The sequence below is a fragment of the Monodelphis domestica genome, chromosome 4 (assembly GCF_027887165.1).
Source record: "Monodelphis domestica isolate mMonDom1 chromosome 4, mMonDom1.pri, whole genome shotgun sequence".
NCBI lineage: Eukaryota > Metazoa > Chordata > Mammalia > Didelphimorphia > Didelphidae > Monodelphis > Monodelphis domestica.
Window position 1 is genome coordinate 1,687,546 of NC_077230.1, and position 20,092 is coordinate 1,707,637.

Genomic DNA, 20,092 nt, shown 5'->3' on the forward strand with positions numbered 1-20,092 from the left:
CTTTGAGTAATTCACACCTGAATAGACTAATCTTGTCCCCGTTGCAAGTTGCCTGATTAATTTGACCTTCATAGGTACTTAGCACCCTTTTGTATTAGACCTAAAAATAGACCCAGCTTAAGGGTTCTTGCTTCACTTTAAGTATGAGTTAAGTACTTTTTCATTGTTCAGTAAGGAGTTCACAACTGTATCTTCCCTTAAGTATGCCTAAGTATGGGTGGAGTAATGTTAGAGTTCCCATCTACATTCCTGACCAAAGTCCCTTCATTGAAAAATAGGGGGATAGCAGCCTTAACCAAAAATGTTCTAAGGTACAGTCTGAGAATTTTCAAGATTCACACATCGTGCTCATGGGACATGATATTAATGAATTCAAGTCCATTAGCTTTGCCAGAGAGTATTCTAAGGCTCCAAATTATCACCCCAATTTAGACCCAACATCTTTAAAGTGCTGTCCATCGGAGAAATGGGAAAACTAGCTAAGACTGTGGATAGATGAGACAGAAGCCCACAACTTCTTGTAGAAAACACAATATAATGTCCTGATGATTGATCTTGGCTCGCTTTCCATAGCTACCACCTTCGTTCAGGCCTTTGCTAGCTTTTCCTAGACTCAGTAACAACTATCTGACTGGACTCCCCTCAATCGAGATGCTCGGCAGTATGTTTTGTAAATAGTAGGTTTCAGGTTTAAATCTGTGGTTCTATTCACTGAAGATGAAATTAATTCTCTCCCTTCCCCCTCGTCCCTCAAACTCCCCACTTTTAAATGATCCCATTTCTTTTTTCTCCACTACACCCTTGATTTCTGTCTTGGAATCAGTACTGTCAGTTCCACAGCAAAAGAGCAGTAAGCACTGGGCACTTGGGGTTATGTGATTTGCCCAGCATCACAGAGCCATGAAGTATCTACGGACAGATTTGAACCCAGGCCTTCTGTCTGTAGGGCTGGCTTTCTGTCTACTGAGCACCTAGGTGCTCCAAATCACCCTGTTTCTGTCTAAGACAACCATTTCTATAGGCTCCCAAGTCTTTGTTGGTGTCCTCGATCCCTCCTCTTTCCAAGCACTATCTAAGGAAGTGCGACAGGCTGCTTCTAGCCTGGTAGCATTTCTGGCGCTCCCTTCCCTTCACTCACGTGGCTGTCACGTTGCTTCACGCCCCTTTACTCGGGCGAGAAGACGCTGCAAGTTCCCTTGCACTTCATCTTCCTGCCTGAGCTTCTCTTTGCTCCAGGCCACCGGCCATGGCGTGGCCCCCGTGCTTTTCCGTAAGGGCAAAGCTGAGCACGTCACCGTCCCTCTGGTGGCCTCCTTTCCTCTTGACGCCCTGTGGCCGCCAGGGAAGCGGCTGGGCTGTCCATCCGTGAGCCCGCCCCCTTCTGGCCACCTCGTTGTCCTGTCACCCCTTTGGGCGACGCCCCCGCTCCGTACTTCCTCTTCCAGGCTCTGGTAAAGCTTTGGGATGCTGCGCCGGGAAAATACACGAATCCGGTAGACGTGGCGGCTGTCCGCGAGCCCCGCCGAGCAGTTAGACGCGCACGCCCAGCACGGGCGGAAGAGCAGAGGGGCGGAAGGGGCTCCTTTGCGGTCACTGAGTGCCCTTCTGCTTGCTCTCGTTTTCAGGTCGTCTCTTCCCTCGAACCTGGAGATCAAGCCCTTGGGAGACGGCACCGAAGGCGTTTTCGCCATAACCCAGCTCGTCAAGCGCACACAGTTTGGTCCGTTTGAGTCTAGGAGAGTCGCCAAGTGGGAGAAGGAGTCGGCTTTCCCCCTGAAGGTACGAGGCTCCCTTGGCTGGTGTCGTCTCCACCCCGTGGAAAGCGAAGGCCGTAGACTAGCGCTTGTCGTTCACAGGTTCACTGGCGTCTCTACACTTTCCCACTTTTCATGACATAAAAATGGCGAGGTTTTGCCCCCAAACTAGGAAGGAGGGGGGGGGGGGTCCTTGTACCAGGCTTCTCAAGGTGTTTTTCAGGGTTTATTGAAAATCGAATTCGATTTTGTATGAACAGCCGCTGTTCCCCGATTAATAAGTGGCCAAGAAGGGTGGCCTCCCTAGAAAAGATTCCTTCTAGAGAGAGTCAACTGCAGAACGTCAGAGAACAGCTGCAGGAAATGGCGTCTGCGTGTACCGAAGAATGAAACTAGAGCCATACTTCCTCCTTAACGCGCGCCTTCTGTGCCATCCTGACAGCAGACACACGTCTTTCCTTTCTTAAGTTTCCAAGCTATTTCCGTTAGGCGTCCGTGCGCTGGAAGTGAGGAGGTGTCGAGGGGTGGGAGGCAGGGCAGAGCTTCCCTCCAGGGGGTTCGCCCAGTGGGATCTGGGGTGTCACAGAGGAGGAGCAGCAAATGGCTCAGGGCAGCCCCATCATCTTAGAGTGTGTGCTTATGGGGCATCAGGAGGGAGGAGGAGGAAGGCTGCAGAGCAGGGCTTTGAATGCCAAACCAGAGGGTGTGGGTTGGTCACAGAAGTTCTGGGGCGCCCCTGGAGCGCACATAGTCAGAGGAGACACATCGGGGTGTGGGAAGAGTCAGGGCCGGGGGCTCCACCGAAGGCTAGTGGAATCATTGAGGGAAGCGGTGACGAGGGCTTCCCCTGAGAGCGGAGAGAAGGATTCCTGCTCCAAAGGGGTTGGGGCGCCCTCTTCTCCATTGAGTGCGTGTGGGGGTGCTCGGCCCTCCGCCCCCATCATCATCACGTCTGAGCTGTCGTCTGCTCGGAGCTGCTGGTCCTCCCGTACGGCGTCTCCCTTCTGCCCCTCCGATGTTTACTCTCTCCTGGGGACTCCTGAGCAGGAGAGCCAGCGGGTGCGCCTGGACAAGTTTGTGCCGAGCCGGGCGTCATCGTGAGAGGCTCCGGCACCAGGGCGAAGCCGGGGCTGCCGAGGGCCTGCCTGCCGGGGTCCCACAGCGCCTGCCATGCAGGCTGCAGCGGAGGCTCGCCCGATAGGGAGGTCTTCGGGGGCGGAGAGCCTCCGTCTGTGGGCCGTCTGGACGGCGATGGGGTGCGGGGCCTGGAGAACTTCCTCAGCCCATCCGCAGAAGAAGCAGGACGAGCTGTGACCAGGAAGAGATGTCAAGCCGACCCAGGCCTGCTCGAGAGAAGACGCTCTGAGGATTGGGATGGTCCCATGTGGCCTCCCTTGGGAAGCTGTGGATCCCCCCCATTCCGCCCCCCCCATAGAGACAGCAGCTTGCGCAGAAGCGACGTCCCCGTCTCTGCTTCCATCTCTCCCAGCTCGGACGCTTGATGGGGCGTCACAGCCACACCAGCACGCCCAGGCGCGCCTCACTATAGCGGAGCTGAAGCCGGAGAAGTGCCGCTCGTCGTCTGGTTCTCAGAGAGCCATCAATGCGCAGACATGTGAGGCGACAGGAAGCGCTCCGTGCGGCCCCGCCCGCTCCAGTCCCCTCCCCCCCCCCACTCTCGCCCGTGACTCTGGCGCTGTTTGGCGGCGCGGCGCGCCTGACCTCCTGCTCTTTCCTGCTCCTCACGGTCTCGTGTTTCCCCGTGTTCTCGGTGTTCACGACCTCCAACAACATGGCGGCCCACAGCATCTCCGCTCACTCCTCCGTTTGTCCTGATCGCCGCATTGGCGTGGCTGTCCGGTCGTCGCAAGCAAAGCCTCCAGACCGCTTTCACGCCAGCGGGTCTTGTTTCATGGCTTCCGGGGGCGGGGCCGCAGGGTTAGGTGACCTGCCCAGGGTCACCCAGCTGGGAAGTCAGTCCTGTGGGCGGGCCGGCTCTGAACCACGTGACCATGGAGGACGCCCCCGGATGAGCTGCTCCTGAGAGCCCGGCAAGTGCGCTCTGTGCCCCGAAGATGGCTTCTGGGTCGGGAGGCCGTCCGGGGTGACCAAGAAGGCTCTTCCTGCTCTCCCTCCTGATCAGCCCTCCCAGACCCGTCGGCGCCTTCCCGGCCAAGGCGGGCGCCCTGTGGGTCGAGCGTGGCTCCTCCGGGCGCCTGGCAGCGCCCTTCGCCCGGGCTGCTCTCCGGAGGGATCGTGAGCCTCCGCGAGGAGGGGCCGCGCTGGCCCTGCCCTTGGAGTCCGGGAGGGGAGCGGCTGCAGACGGCGGGCAGTCCCTGGGCCACGGGGACCACGAGGCTCGCTCGGCCTCGGACACACACGGGCTGCTCTCGGGGCGGGAGGAGAGCTGAGCAACAGCGGCCGGGTCTGGCCACGAGGACGTCGTCGGTAAGCTGCTCGGGTCAGTCCAGAAGTGGTCATGGCAGCGCCTCCTGCAGGTCAAAGGCAAACCCCGTGGCCCGCGCTGGCCTAAGAGTGGGTGGACCGTAGACGAGCCCCCATTAGGCCGGGAAGGGCAGACAGGCCCTCGTTTGGGTGCTTCTACGGCGGCACGTGCTCGCACTCGCCTCCTGGGCGGCGTGGCAGACGTGGCGCCCACACTCGGCTTCCTCCGGCCCAGCAGGCCTCTCCGAGATGCTCCGGCGTCGCTGTCTGGAGGACCGGCCTCGGCGCCGACGACTCTCCGGCCTCCTCCCTCCTCGAGACGTCCGCGGTGCCGGGATGCCGGGCGTCCTCTCTGGGGAGGGCAGAAGCACCCGCCACGCAGCCAGGCGATGCTCTCGGGAGCCAGCGAGGAGGCGCCGTCCCTGGCAGGGCTGCTTCCTGCCTCCTGCCCTCTTCCTCATTCTCTGGACCTGGGCTCGGCCGGGCACAAGGGCCCGCCCGGAGGCCCAGCAGCCGCTGATCTTCGTCACCCGCCGGAGCCCGCCCAAGGGTTCCCCGAGCCTGGTCCTTAGGGAGAGGCGGCCTGCGCCCCGCAGACTTCTGGGTAATGCACGCTGCTCCAGCCCTGTGTCCTGTTGGGGACAAAGAGGAAGCGATGCGGCTTGAGCCAGCGGAGGGGCCAGCGGGCTCGCTGGGGCCTGGGACGGCAGCACGTTCACCAGAAAGCTTCCTGGATCTCTGGGCCTCCCCGTAGATCCTGGGGAAGCCGACCTGTGTGGTGCCTAACGGGCTCCCTGCAGGCCTCTGTGCTCGCCCGTCGTCTCTCCGGAGCCGGCACGTTCTTGTAGGCGACTCTCCGGCCGCCGCCTCTCCTCGGGGCCGCAGGGAGCGCCGAGGCCTCGGCTGCCCGTCTGGCCCGTGCCGTCGTCTCCTCGGAGCCCCGTGTGTGGCCGAGCCGTGACGGGCTCTGCTGGGGAATAGACGAGAGCGCTCCGCCGTGGCCCGCTGTCCTCAGAAGCGTCAGCAGGGCCGAGGCCGCCCCTGGGCCCGCGAGTTCTCCGCGGCCCAGTCAGCGGAGGGGCGGCCTTCATGGCTGCTTAGGGGAGCAGCAGCCCACTCCCCGCAGGCTCCTTCTGTGTCTACGCGCGGGCGACGCGGCCAGCCCACCCAGTGTCTCGTGCACACAGGGGCATCTGGACTGACCGTGAAGAGAGAAGCTTTTCCGTTTGGAGTCCGTATAGGACCTCCTGCGGGACCTTTCTCTGTTGTTTTACCTTTGCCTTCCGTCTTAGAATCCATCCATGTACTGGCTCCAAGGCAGAAGACTGGGCAGGCCTAGGCAAAGTGACTCGCCCAGGGTCACCCAGCTGGGAAATGTCTGAGGCCAGATCTGAACCCAGGACCTTCCCATCTCTGGGCCTGGCTCTCCATCCACAGAGCCACCCTGCTGCACCACTCCGCCATGACCTTTTGGTGAGCGGACTATGTTTGATCAGTTTGTCAGTGAAGTGAAAGAATCATGGAACAAAAGCATCTCTGGTTGCATCTGTTAAACATCACGTCATCTTCAATATGGGCACGAGAGAAGGTTAACATAAACGGAAACCAACAAAAGGTAAGCTGTGTTGTCTTGTATTCTCTAATGGAAATAGTCTACCAGAAATCATACTCAGGACAACACAGCACATATGTCAGTGATCTCCATAAAAATCATAAAAGTTGAGAAAGTAGGCATTCTGATGGGTAGTTATTGATGTTTCCTTACTTTTTAATGGTAATATTATCTGTAATTCTTCCTAGTTATTGAGTAACTTGTTCTCTTAGAAACTTGAAAACCATTTCTTCCATGCTTTCAGAACGGAATCACGGCCACAATGGGCCTCTTCTGTCTATTTCATCTGATTTGGCCATTCCTCCATGTTTCATTTTTTACTATTTTTAAAAATATAATTTCCTGCTATAATTCCCTCCTCTACTTCCCCTTCCTCCCCCAGTCCACATTTGAACCCTCCCATATAAGCCAAGAAAAGAGTTAAGGAAAACTGCTGGACAAAGCATAGAAGTAGGATAACCTAGGCCACATTCTATGCCCTTGATCTTGCTAATAGGAAGAGGGATGTACTGGTTGCATCATTTTTTTTTAAACTAAGATTCTTAATTTCAGTTCATCTGAATTCAAGTACCTTTTATTATTGTCCTTTTTCATTATGATCAGAGAGTTGTTATCATAGTATTGTACAAACCGCCCATTTTCGAACACTTCCTACTCATATTTTGGTGGCAACCATACTGATCTAGCAGCTTATTCTTCCATTCTCTAATTAGTGGCACCTACTTTTTTCCAGTATTTTTGTGCCATAAAGTGTCCAGCTAGGAGTCCTTCATTATATTTTGGAGCTTTCTTTTTTTTCAAATAGGCTTTCATTTCTAGTTCATTTCTTGTCTTTACGTCGTCCTCCCATCAGACTTTCTTTCTGCCTTCTTCCCCCGTGCCTTGTAACAAGGGATAAAGAGGAAAGAAAAGCAGTTTAGTGAGACTGACCTCTTCCATGTGATCCTGATTCATGTGGCCACATTTGTAGGGCCTAATCCTAAGAGGGAATGGAGGGAGGGCACGAGGTCATAGATTTAGAGCTAGAAGAGACCTCAGAGGCTGAATGGTGTCCCAAGTTCATTTTCTGATGAGGAAACTTGAGGTGTAATAAGCGGTTTAAGGGAGTAAGCTGGAACAGAGATTCAAACTCAGATTCTCTGACCCCCCCTTCCCCCCGCTTGTAATTCCACATTCCACCTCTAGGGTTTGATGGCCGTTTCCTTTGGGGGGTCAGCTTCATTCCCGATATGGAGTTCAGTTTCAGTCTTTATTTGCACTCAGGTTATTCTCTTCATTAGGTTTCTTTCCCCCTAGTTCTACTCCTGCCCCTTTCTGTCACATCATGATTCTTCCTGTTAACTTGGACGTTTTCCTATTCTTTTCTTACATTTGGCTTGTGTGCCACAACGAAGCCGTTCCTCCAGGCAGTGAGCATCTGTCCTGTCTCCGGTCTACAAGCAGTGCTTCTGTGGGTGTCTTGTTCTATGGGGCTGCTCTTCCCCCCCCCCCCCCCCCCCGAATAGCCAGCCTCGGGATCTCCTTGTTTAACGCGACTCCACAGTGTATATCAAGTGAATGAGCGAGCTGGGCGCTGCCCTCCTGGGTCACATGAGTGAGTGCGCTTGACGCTGCCCTCCTGGGTCACGTGAGTGAGCGAGCTGGGCGCTGCCCTCTGACAGCGCCGACCGTGCCCAGCTTTCCTCATCTTCTCCGTTTGTCGGGTGGGAGAAGAACTCTCACACTCATGTGGGTTTGCGTTTCTTTTATTCTGCTCATCTGAAGCAGCCAGTCTTGCAGCTTCACGTCGGTGTTTATTTTAAGAAGGGCTGGTTCATGCCTTTCTACCACCTACCTTTTGAATAATGGGTTAAAGGGTATTAACAGTTTAGCAACTGCATACACATGCGCACAAGCACACATGCACAGACAGGCACACACAAACACACAGATGTGCACAGACACATACATGTACACAGGCACACACGCGCTCAGACACATGCACGCACATGTGCACAGACATGCATGCACACACACACCCAATTGTTTTCCAGAATGTTTAAACCAGTTCATAGTGCCACAGTCAGCAAGTCCTTGCCCCTCTCACCGCTCCTCTCTTCATCAAGTTTCTAACGCAGTTCTTCACGTCGAGGCACGTACTCGCGGTCCCTTGAGTTCGTATTTCTTGGATTATTGGCGATGTTAGCAGGTTATTGATCTTCTTATTGTTCTTTGGCTTATATCCTTTGGCCTCTTTCCAGTATCATTTTGAGGAGGCCACGTGAGAGTTAGTCACGCGCAATGACTCCTCAGCTTCATTCTCGCGGCAGCTCGACGGCACAATGAATGAAGTGTGAGGATTGGAGTCGGGAAGAGCCGTGTTTAGATCCTCCTCAAACCCTTCGCGGTTGGGTGACGCTGGCCGAGAGCCTGTTTAGCCTTTGTTTCCTCTGCTGAAATGAGGGTAATAACGGCCATCTCACAAGGTCGTTCTTTGGACCCAACGAGATCCTCGTCAAACGCTTGATGCAGAAGGAACGTCCCCCACGCTCACTCCTTTTCCTCTCGTTTTGTGCTTTGCTCTTCCTAGCCAGTGGGCTGATTGCACCAGCTTCCTGGGAAGTGGCGTCCCCTCCGTTCACCCAATGTTCTCTGCCCAGAGAGCCAATTTCGTTTCCTTTCTGTGGTGTTTGGGGCTTCCTCTCTCTGGGGTCTCCTCCCTGTGTTCGAAGCACGTCTGTAATGCTTCTCAGAGTGGTGACAGTTATTACCCTCACCCGAAGGTCTTCTGAAGCTGCTTCTGTCATCCCTTGTTACAGTAAAGCCACACGCTCTCAACGTAGCCGGTAAGTTCATCGCAGAATTCCCCGTCTCTCTCCTTCACCACAGAACCTTGGAGCTTTACTCCCTAGTGAACACTTCACGAGTGGCGACCAAATAGCCGATGAAACCATTTGTTTTGGGATTCTTGGTTGACGCTGAAGTCACAAGCAAATGGCCATATCCTTTTCCTGGTTCACAGCTCCCACATGGAGGAAGTCATTTCATTTGTGACTGTTTTCTGGTTCCGTCTCTAGTGATGCACGTCGCTATTGATGTTGTCCCTTTTCCTCGGAGGGATGTCTCATAGCGAAACATGCCGCTCTCACAGCTCAGCTTCGTGCCTGACCCGACACTCTTCTATTTTTGGCGCTCTGTCCCCTGTTCTGTCCCTCCACCGTCTTGGCTTCTTAAGACTTGCTATTGCATAAAATGTACTTTGTACTTTCCCCTGTTCTGTGATTTTCTGCGCTCACAGAATGTGTCCCTTAGTGCCGCTGTGCCCTCGCTTCATCCTCAGCCCGCAGACGTCGTGTTCCCTAGAACGTCGAGCCGTCTTCTGGATCACGTTCTAAGCTGGGCGAGTCCATCCATGATTGCCCGTCTCATGCTTGGAGCAGGTTTTAGGAAGTCACTTGTCATGGGAGTCTTTCCCTTTTAGTTCCTGGGCCGAGATCCTCTCTAGTATTGTCCCTACTCATGTTAGCCCATGACCACACTGTTGCTTTCTACCCATCAGGTCTTCCAGAAGGACGGGCACTCGGTTTGTTTCGACACCTCCAACGAGGATGACTGCAACTGGATGATGATGGTGAGGCCGGCAGTAGACTACGAGCATCAGAACTTGACGGCCTTCCAACACGACAATGACATTTACTTCACTACCTCCCGGGACATTCCTCCAGGCACCGAGTTGCGAGTGTGGTATGCCGCTTTTTATGCCAAAAAAATGGAGAAGCCAGTGTTGAAGCAGGTCTCCAATATTGTGCATGGTATGTGGGAGAATGACAGCCATTTACCCCTCTTTTTGGATAGGTAGCAGCCAGCATTTCACTGTACCTTGAGCCGCCATGATGGTACCCTTCCAGGAAAGAATGTTGAGGGAATAAAATAAACTCGTACCTATACTGGGGTAACTTTTTTTAAGAAGCTCAGGCTTTTCTTTTGGGGCGGTTCTCATTTGGTTTTGTCTTCTTGTTTTCCTGCAATATTTTAAATGATTTACTTGTGTAAAACTTCATTTTTTTCTTTTCCGTGATTTGCCTTGCCCTTGTTTGCAGTTAACGTAAAGAGGGACAGACGGGAAAATATTAACGGACTAAAACTAATCCTATAAAGATAACTTAAAGTTCTAGTTCTGCTAACCAATTAGTGGTAACATGTTAAGGATATTCTGTTGCTTTTCCATTTTTTCCTTTATTTAATGTGCCTTGATTTTTATTGGGAAATTCTACTCTTCTCAGCTCTGTCATTGACTTTTTCTTGCTCGTGTTTTATAAAATGCTCTAGAAGCCGCTATAGTGTTATGCAAAGAGGCCTAGATTTGAGCCCCAGAACTAAAGTTTACCACTCAGCCCTGCTGTTTACTAACTGTATGACTTTTCCTCTTGGATCACCAGTTTGTTTGCTCTATAAAGTGGGGCCAACAACAAGCTTTTTTCCAGCACGTTGGGCTCAGAACTTGTGGACGGTGCAGCCCTTTAAAGCTCTCTATTATGCTGTTTGGTCCTTTGTAAATAAATCACCCTGAGTCAGGACGAATCCTTAACGACGTAAGGAAGCACGTTTTCTCCCTCTGGGAAGAAATCATCCGCCATGGTGAGGGATGAGTAGCAGTTCCTCTCTCTCTCTCTCTCTCTGCTTCAGAAAATTCAGCAAGGCTTGTTAACCCCCCTGGGGGTGCAGGGAGGCAGAGGGAGAAAACTGGTATTTGGCATTGATGAAAAGTATATTAGGAAATAGCAAGAAAATAATCTGGAAAGGACAACATGGCGGGCTTTAAATGGTAAGCTGTGACGTTCTCATTGTACAGTGTAAGTTGTTGCTAAAACGTCCTGAGTGCGAGCGATGATCACGCTGATAAAAGCCATTTACTGACACGGCGTTGGCTCTCTAATAGGCGCCGTGCTTGCACTTGTAAGTGTTCTCTCACTTGGTCTTCACAAAGCCGTGCTTGATAGGAATATTGTTATTGACTAAAGGATTCATTCAGCATGAAGGCATCCCTGAACAAGGCCTGTTGATGGCTCATCAAAACGATCCTGAAACAAGGTAGTAACTTGTTTATAATTTGTTCGTAACCTGGCATAGCACCAAGAAACAAAAGTGAGTCTATAGTCACTTATTAAGGGCTCACGATGTGCCAGACACTGTATTAAGTGCAGAGATTTACAGAGACTCAAACACTTTTCCCCTGCTCTTAAGAAGCCAACTTCCATCTCTACCATGATGTGCTACTGAATGGAATCATGGACTGTGTCCACTACAAATCTGTTCCTCTCAACTGGCCCTTGATCACAACAAGGATACCTTTTTACAGTTTTCTAATTCATTGCCTTTACTCCTCAGTACAGTAGCTGCTTTTTATATCTCTTCAGAACCTCCCTCCACTCTTAGCTGAGGACTTTTCTTCATTTTTCATTTTAACAAAAAAAGGTGATTTTCACATTTCATATTACCTAAGCATCTTTCCTCAATATTTCTTCCTTCATCCCTGTTTCGTAAAGAGGTGGCCCCTCTCCTTGTCAAGACAAACCCTTTTGCATGTACCTTTGATCTCATCCCTTTTTCTCTACCAAATCCACCCACTGGTCTTTTCGACCCTCATTCTTTTTACTTCTCTGAACCCTTTGATACTGAATTACATCCAGACTTTCCCAGAAAAATGGAAATTGGTCTCAAGCTCTTGAGGAACTCAAAAAGGAGTTAAAGAACCAAGTAAGAAAGATAGAAGAAAAATGGGAAGAAATATGGGGTGAAAAAATGGAAATAATACAAAAAAGAAAATAACAGCTTGAAAGACAAAATTGCCCACATGGAAAAACAGGCACAGAAATCAAATGAAGTAAATAAGCAAATTGGACACCAAAATTGACTGCTGAAAGCCATGAAAAGCAGGATAGACCAAACCGAAAAGGAAAATCAAAAGATAGAGGTTGAAAATCAGTCTTTAAAGACTAGAATTGGACAGGTAGAAGTTAATGATCTCACAAGGCAGCAAGAATTAATAAAGCAAAATTATTAGAGAAGGAAACATGAAATATCTCATTGAAAAGACAACTTACCTGGAAAACAGATTCAGGAGAGACAATTTGAGAATGATTGGTCTACCTGAAAGCCTAGAACAAAATAAAAGCCTTGACATCACATTACAGGAAATTATCCAAGAAAACTGTCCTAATATTCTTGAACAAGAGTGCAAAATAGACGTTGAAAGAATCCATAGATCACCTCTACATTAAATCCCCGAAAGACAACCCCCAAGAATGTAATAGCCAATTCAAGAGTTGGCAGGCCAAGGAGAAAAATATTGCAATAAGCCAGAAAGAGACAATTCAGATATCAAGGAGCTCCAGTTAGAATTACGTAGGATCTGGCAGCCTCCACTCAAAAGACCATTTGGCATGGAATAAGATAATCGAGAAGGCATGAGAATTGGGTCTACAACCAAGAATCAATCACCTACCCAACAAAACTGACTATATACTTTCAGGGGAAAGTATGATCATTTAACAAAACAGAAGATTTGCAAGTATTCTTATAGAAAAGAACAGAACTACATGGAAAATTTGATATCCAAATACATAATTCAAGAGAACCATGAAAATGTAAACAAGAAATAGGGGAAAAATTTTTTTAAGGGCTTTAGTAAGATTAGATTTATTACATTCTTATATGGAAAAAATGATATCTGTAACTTTTGAAAATTATTTTCATTATAGTAGATAGAAGAATTATTCATAGGCAGGGTTTGTGGTACTAAGTTGTTTAAGATGATATGCAAACAAAGAGGGGGAAAGGATGGTACTAATAGAAACATGAAGGAAGAAGAAAAATAAGATAAATCATACCACATAAAGAGGTGCATAGGGTGGGGTGGTGGTGGGGAAGAATACTATTATAAGAAGGGGAGGAAGAGAGTGGTAATAGAAAATTCTTAAGCCTTACTTTCAGTTGAATCAGTTCTGAAGGAAGAACAGCCAGATCTATTGGGGTGTAGAATTCTATCTTACCCTACAGGGTAGTTGAGAGGGAATAATGAAGGGGGGGGGGGAGTCGGAAGGGGAGTATTAAAAGGGAGTGAAAGGTGGTGGTGGTGTGAATAATAGACCTTAAAGAAAACTACAAGGGGAATAAGAAGGGAAGGGGTAGGAAGGAAAGTAAAATAAGAGTGGGAAAAAGGGGGACTGATTAAAAACAAAACACTGGTGTAGAAGGAAACAGTGAAAGAAGAAAGGGCAGGACTAAGAGGGGAAATCAAAATGATGGGGAATACACAGGTGGTAACACATACTGAATGTGAATGGGATGAACTCACTCATAAAATGGAAAGCAGATAGCAGAGTGGATTAGAAACCCAAATCCTACCATATGTTGTCTACAAGAAGCACGGTAAAGGTAAGAGGCTGGAGCAAAATTTATTGGGCACCAAGTGAGAAAAAGAAGGCAGGAGTCGCAATCATGATATCTGAAAAAGACAAAGTAAAAATAGATCTGATTTAAAGAGATAGGGAAGGTAATTATATCCTGATAAAAGGCAGTATATACAATGAAGAAATAGCAGTAGTCAATGTAGGCACCAAATGGTACAGCATCCAGATTTTTTTTTTTTTAACTAATACCTTCTATCTTGGAACCAATACTATGTATTGGTTCCAAGGCAGAAGAGCGGTAAGTGCTAGGCAATGGGAGTTAAGTGACTTGCCCAGGGTCACATAGCTGGAGTGTCTGAGGTCAGATTTGAACCTAGGACCTCCCATATCTAGGCCTGGCTCTCAATCCACTGAGCTACCCAGCAGCCCCCAGCATCCCAATTGTTAAAGGAGAAACTATTGGAGCTTAAGGGGAAGATAGATAGTAAAATTATACTAGTGGCAGAGCTGAACCTTCCTCTATCAGGTAGAGATAAATCAAACCAAAAATAAATAATAAAGAAATATGAGATGTGAATGAAATCTTAGAAAAATTAGAGTTAATAGATATATGGATAAAAGTAAATAGGGTTAAAAAGAAACATCCCACCTTTTCAGCAACAATTCACAAAGGTTGGCCATGTACTGGGGCATAAATACATTGCAAACAAATGCAAAAAAGCAGAAATAATAAATGTAACTTTTTCAGATCATAAGGCAATAAAAATTATAATTAGTAAGGATACATAGAGAGGCAAATAAAAATTAATTGAAAGTTAAAAAATCTGATTATCCAAAACTGGTTGGTTAAATAGCAAATCATAGAAATAATTAATGATTTCATTGAAGAGAATGACAATGAGGAAACAACATATCAAAATTTTGGGGATGCTGCAAAAGCAGTACTGAGGGGAAAATTTATATTCCTGAGTGCCCATATTAACAATAAAGAGAACAAGGAGATCAACAAATTTGGCATACAATTAAAAAAAAACTAGGAAAAAAACAAATTAAAAACCCTCAGATAAAGACCAAATTGGAAATCCTAAAGATCAAATGAGAAATTAATAAGATTGAAATTTAAAAACTATTGACCTAATAAATAAGACTAGGAGCTGGTATTTTGGAAAAACAAATAAAATAAATGAAGTATTGATTAATCTAATTAAGAAAAAGAAAGAAGAGAATCAAATTAATGAATGAAAAGGGTGATCTCACTTCTAATGAAGAGGAAATTAAGGTAATTATCAAGAACTATGTTACCCAATTATATGGCAACAAATATGGCGATCTAACTGATATGGATGATTATTTTAAAAAATATAAATTTCCTGGATTAATAAAAGAAATAGAATACTAAAATAATCTCATATCAGAAAAAGAAATTGAGCAATCCATTAAAGAACTCCCTAAGAAAAAATCACCAGGACCAGATGGATTCATAAGTGAGTTCTATCAAACATTTAAAGATCAATTAATCCCAGTACTCTCAACTATTTGATAAAATCAGTAAAAAAGGAGTCTTACCAAATTCTTTTTATGATACAAATATTATACTGATTCCCAAGCCAGGAAGATCAAAAACAGAGAAAGAACACTATTTACCAATATCTTTAATGATTACAGATGCAAAAATATTAAATAAAATACTTGCTAAAAGGCTACAAGATAACACAAGGATTATTCATTGTGACCAGGTGGAATTTATACCAGGAATGCATGAATGATTTAATGTTAGGAAAACCATATATATAATTGACCATATCAATAATCAAACCAACTGAGATCACATGATTATCTCAATAGATGCAGGAAAAGCCTTTGACCAAAATACAATAGCCTCTTCTATTGAAAACACTAGGAAGTATAGGAATAGAAGGGCCTTTCCTCAAAATAATAAACAGTATTTTTAAAAAATCATCAGCAAGTATAATCTATAATGGGGATAGATTAGATGCCTTCCCAATAAGATTGGAAGAAAATCAGGGATGCTCATCATCACCACTATTAATTTATATTGTACTTAAAATGCCAGCAGTATCAATTAGGGAAGAAAAAGAAATTGAAGGGATTAAAATAGGCAGTGAAGAAACTAAACTATCACTCTTCACAGATGACATGATGGTATCCCTAGAGAATCCAAGAAAATCAATTAAAAAACTATTAGAAACAATCAATAACTTTAGCAAAGTTGCAGGGTACAAAATAAACCCACATAAATCATCAGCATTCCTATATGTTTCCAACAAAACCCAGCAGTCAGAGTTAGACAGAGAAACTTTTAAAATTACTCTAGACAAGATAAACTACCTGGGAATCTATGTACCGAGACAATTATAGGAATTATATGAACATAATTACAAAACACTGCATATAAATAAAACTAGATCTAAACAATTTGAAAAACATTAATTGCGCATGGATAGGATGATCTAATATAATCAAAATGACAGTCCTACCTAAATTAATTTATTTATTCATTGCTATACCTAACAAACTACCAAAACTTTTTTATAGAAGTAGAAAAAATTCTTTAAAAGTTCATCGGAAAGAACAAAAGATTAAGAATATCAAGGGAAATAATGAAAAAAAAATGTGAAGAATGGAGGCCTAGCTTTACCAGATATTAAACAATACTATAAAGCAGTGATCACCAAAACTATGTGGTACTGGCTTAGAAGGGTGGATCAATGGTATAGACTTGGGGTAAATGACCTCAGCAAGATAGTGTATGATAAACTCAGAGATCCCAGCTTATGTTACAAGAACCCACTATATTTGACAAAAACTGCTGGGAGAATTGGATAACAGTTTTGGAGAAATTAGGCTTAGGTCAACATCTTATACCCTATTACTAAGATTAATTCAGAGTGGGTAAATGACTTAAATATAAAGAGTGAAATTATAAACAAATTATATGAACATAGAATAGTATATCTGTCAGACCTATGGAAAGGAAGGAATTAAGACCAAGCAGGAGATAGAGAACACTACAAAATGTAAAATGAATAATTTTGATTATATTAAATTAAAAAGTTTCTGTACAAACGAAACCAATGTAACCAAAATTAGAAGGGAAGCAACAAATTGGGAAAAATTTTTATAATAAAACCTCTGACAAAGGTCTCATTTCTCAAATCTCTAAGGAACTAAGTTAATTTTACAAAAACTCAAGCCATTCCCCAATTGACAAATGATCAAGGGATATGAATAGAGGGTTTTCAGATAAAGAAATAAAAAGTATCAATAAGCACATGAAAAAGTGTTCTAAATCTTTCATAATTAGAGAAATACAAATCAAAACAATGCTGAGGTACCATCTCATCCCTTGTTTCTAGATTCTTATCTTAAAATGCGGCTTGCAAACTGTTGTAAAGGATTATTGGCCCTTATTAGTTATTGGTATATTGGTGATACCAATAGTTGTATCTGGTGTGAACAGGTTCTCAAAATTGACCTTTGGAAAAAATATGGCCACCAGGCTGTTGTAGAAAAATCTTTTTCAGGCTATTTATAAAAAAAAAAATTACTTATTGTAACTATTAAATGACTATATAAAGGGAAATTGAAAGGAAGTAAAGGAAAGTATATATTTATAAAGGATTTCCTATTAACTAATAATTCTATATGTTTCCCACCAAAATCTTTCCCTAATGGTAACTCTTTGATGATTACCAAATGGTAACCCTTCTTATATCTACACTGACTAACTAAAGTATAATTCTATCTTACTAAACCTATTTCCAAAAACAAAATATTAACTTAATGTTATAGAAATCCTCCTTTTCCCCCAGCCAAAGATCAACTCTGATAATCTGAATTGGAAGTTGTTTCTCCAAGCAGCTGTTCTTTGGTGGTCCCAGAGGAACTCTGAGTAGCATCTCAGTAAGGTCTCCTGTTCTCTGATCCAAATAGCTCTTCAATTTTCAATTCAGATTTAGGTGTTGTAAGTCTTCCACAAACTCTCCAAGGCTGATTTGAGAGGAAAGTCAGGGACAACCACCCTCTCAGTCTCTCTCCCAGAAGAAGATAGAGCAGTTATTACTCAACCAACGTTCTCAAGGCACCCTCCGAAAATCTCTGTCTCTGACCTCCTCAGGATTCCATAGAAATCTCTTAAAGTACCCTAGTACCTCAAATATTCTTATTTAAATTCTCTCTCTGATTGTACTGCATTTCTAACTAAGCTAATTACTCTTACATCACAATTATCATTTTAATCCCCCTGTGGGAAAATTGGGAGAAAATTCATTTTCTTCTCAAATTAATGCAATTACCATATACCTATTCTATGACTCAACCCAATAATTTTTCCCAAATAGAACTATTTCCTCAACTTATAGTATTCTATAACTATCACTATCCCTAATCTAAATTTACCTATCCTAGGACAGAAAAGAAAAGAGATAGGAAGGAAAAGTTTGCAAAATGCAAATCAAAATACAGTTACAAAATTAAAACTACACAATGCAATTATAAAAGAACAGAGTAACAAATTTTCCTTTTCTAGTTCATAAAACTTCTATTCTAATAATAAAACTGCAACATTTATCTTGCTACTATTATGAAAATTAGCAACAATATAGACCTTATTTATTCTAATACAAAACCAATGCTTACCTAAGGATGAAATGGATGTTCAAAACATCTTACTAACTACTGTAAATTGTGAATTTTTCCTCTTCTATTTACAGAAGAGAAAAATCCTAATTTAAAACAAACAAAAACTATTGCTAACTAAAGTCAAAATACAATAGCATAGAATGAAAACTATACACAGCCTATGTATAGAATGATACAAAACTCCACCTACATTTATGTACATATATGCAGAAATACAGAGAAGAAGGCATTCTGTTTGGAGAATTTAAAATTTCTCCCCTGGTGTGAGTAAAATGGATCTGTGGAATGGATGTAAATGAATGTAAAAAATGTTAAGTAGGTTATCTATTGTTAATAGTATACGTCTATACAATATGTAGCTACCTAGAACTCTTAACATTTCTATGTGATAATGGTGTTTGTGTTTTAATGGTAACTATATCTACCTAATAACATGTTCATACTTACCCATTGTAAGGGTTAAATTTAATGATTGAACAATAATTTTATAAAATTTATGTTCACCAATATTTGCTATATCTCGAGTCAGAAATTTAATTACAAATTGTGTAATTTGAATCTGTTACCCTAAAAATTATGATCCCCAGGAAAACGACAATTCCCAGTACCCTACTCTCTTCCTATTGTTACATTTTGATATAGACAGGAGATAAATTTGGTGGAGTTCTCGGCCTCTTTTTCCTTCCTGTGGAAAGTGTGAAATTAGAATCTGTTACCCTCAAATCTTATGATCCCCAGGGGGCAGCTAGGTGGCTCAGTGGATTGAGAGTCAGGCCTGGAGACAGGAAGTCCTAGGTTCAAATCTGGCCTCAGACACTTCCCAGCTGTGTGACCCTGGGCAAGTCACTTGACCCCCATTGCCTAGCCTTTACCACTCTTCTGCCTTGGAACCAATACACAGTATTGACTCTAAAAGGGAAGGTGAGGGTTTAAAAAAACCAAAACAAACTATGATCTCCAGCAAATATGATTCCCGGAACTCCACTCATTTCCTCTTGTTACGTTCTAATGTAGACAAGTTTATAAATTGAGTGGAATTCCATGTCTAGCTCCTCTTTCTTTCCTGTTGGCAGCTTTGGTGAAACGGGCAGTTTGAGCAGGTAGAACTTAGAAGAACTTAGGTTCTATTTTGTCAGATAATAAACTTTATAAATATAATATGTGAAATATTGACTGTTAATTTAAACCCTACATTTATGGTGACCAAAAGTGGGGTTCAGAGCCCTTAATTCTCTCTGAGTAGATTAGTTTAAAACAAAACCATGTTTCTCCTGCCACAGCTTTCTGCCCCCTCCCCGCCTTTCCGGGGAACTCTCTTTGTTCCTGATGTTGCTGCCGTCGCCTGTTGCTGCAGATCCAGCCTCCTGCTGCTAACTCCCTGGATGATCCCAAGTGTCTGCTCCTGCCTCCTTGCCTGAGTGGTCCTTGTGAAGCCATTGCTTCTGCCTCTCTTGCTCCTCCCACTGCTGCTGCCGCTGTTACTTCTGCTGTTGCTGTTGCTGACTGGAGCCCCTCTCCAGAGGCTTGAAAAGAATACGTTCCTCTTTTCCTTACATTGCCACCAGCTGAGTGCTTGCTCGATGTGTACCTTGGATGCCCAGGTGTGTTTCCCTTAGGCAAGAGAGCTTCCACCCTATTAACTCCCTGTCCTCAAGACAGGTGAAGCAAGCTGCCCTCTATCATTTTACCCCTAGGGGAAGGGGAAGGAAGGTTACTCTTCCAAACAGGAAGTAGAATTGCAAGCATGGCTCACTCTATGAAAGAGCAGTACATTACCTATCTCGAACAGCTCCCAGTTGTAGGGTATCTTTTCTTCCTACTGTTACGGGGTGCTCTGGTCCTTGTGATTGACTTGAATAATTTTGAGGTTCAGGGGAGAAATTCCTCTCCCTATACCCCCTTGCCATTCTGGCCTACCCAATCTCTACAATACATCCAATATGGGATTCCTCCACACTGTGTTCAGCTTGTAATTCTCCCTCACTATGAAAGATCCCAGATGTGTGACTAAAAGGAACCTAGATGAATGATGATACAGGGGAGGGGAAGGAACCTTAATGAGTCTGAAGGTGGATTTTTAAACTTTTCAGATTCCATTGTTTTATGAAAAATCTCTGGATTGGAATTGGAAAAAAAAGGAGTCTTGAATTCAGTGCCTGTATCGTGTTACATATATTGTATTTGCTGATTGCTTGTTTTAAGATTTTATTTTGTTTTTAAATTCTGTA

The 20,092-nt window shown here is 44.9% G+C and overlaps 1 protein-coding gene across 2 annotated transcripts in view; it reads left to right on the forward strand.

Annotated features, from left to right (window-relative positions):
- The window catches only part of PRDM15 (PR/SET domain 15), a 166,575-nt gene that overhangs the window by 40,251 nt on the left and 106,232 nt on the right, over window positions 1-20,092 (forward strand). For both annotated transcript variants that reach the window (XM_056797057.1, XM_056797056.1), the window contains exons 4-5: window positions 1,626-1,779; window positions 9,350-9,602. In XM_056797057.1, coding sequence (XP_056653035.1) covers window positions 1,626-1,779; window positions 9,350-9,602 — 407 coding nt within the window. The remainder of the gene's footprint in view (window positions 1-1,625; window positions 1,780-9,349; window positions 9,603-20,092) is intronic.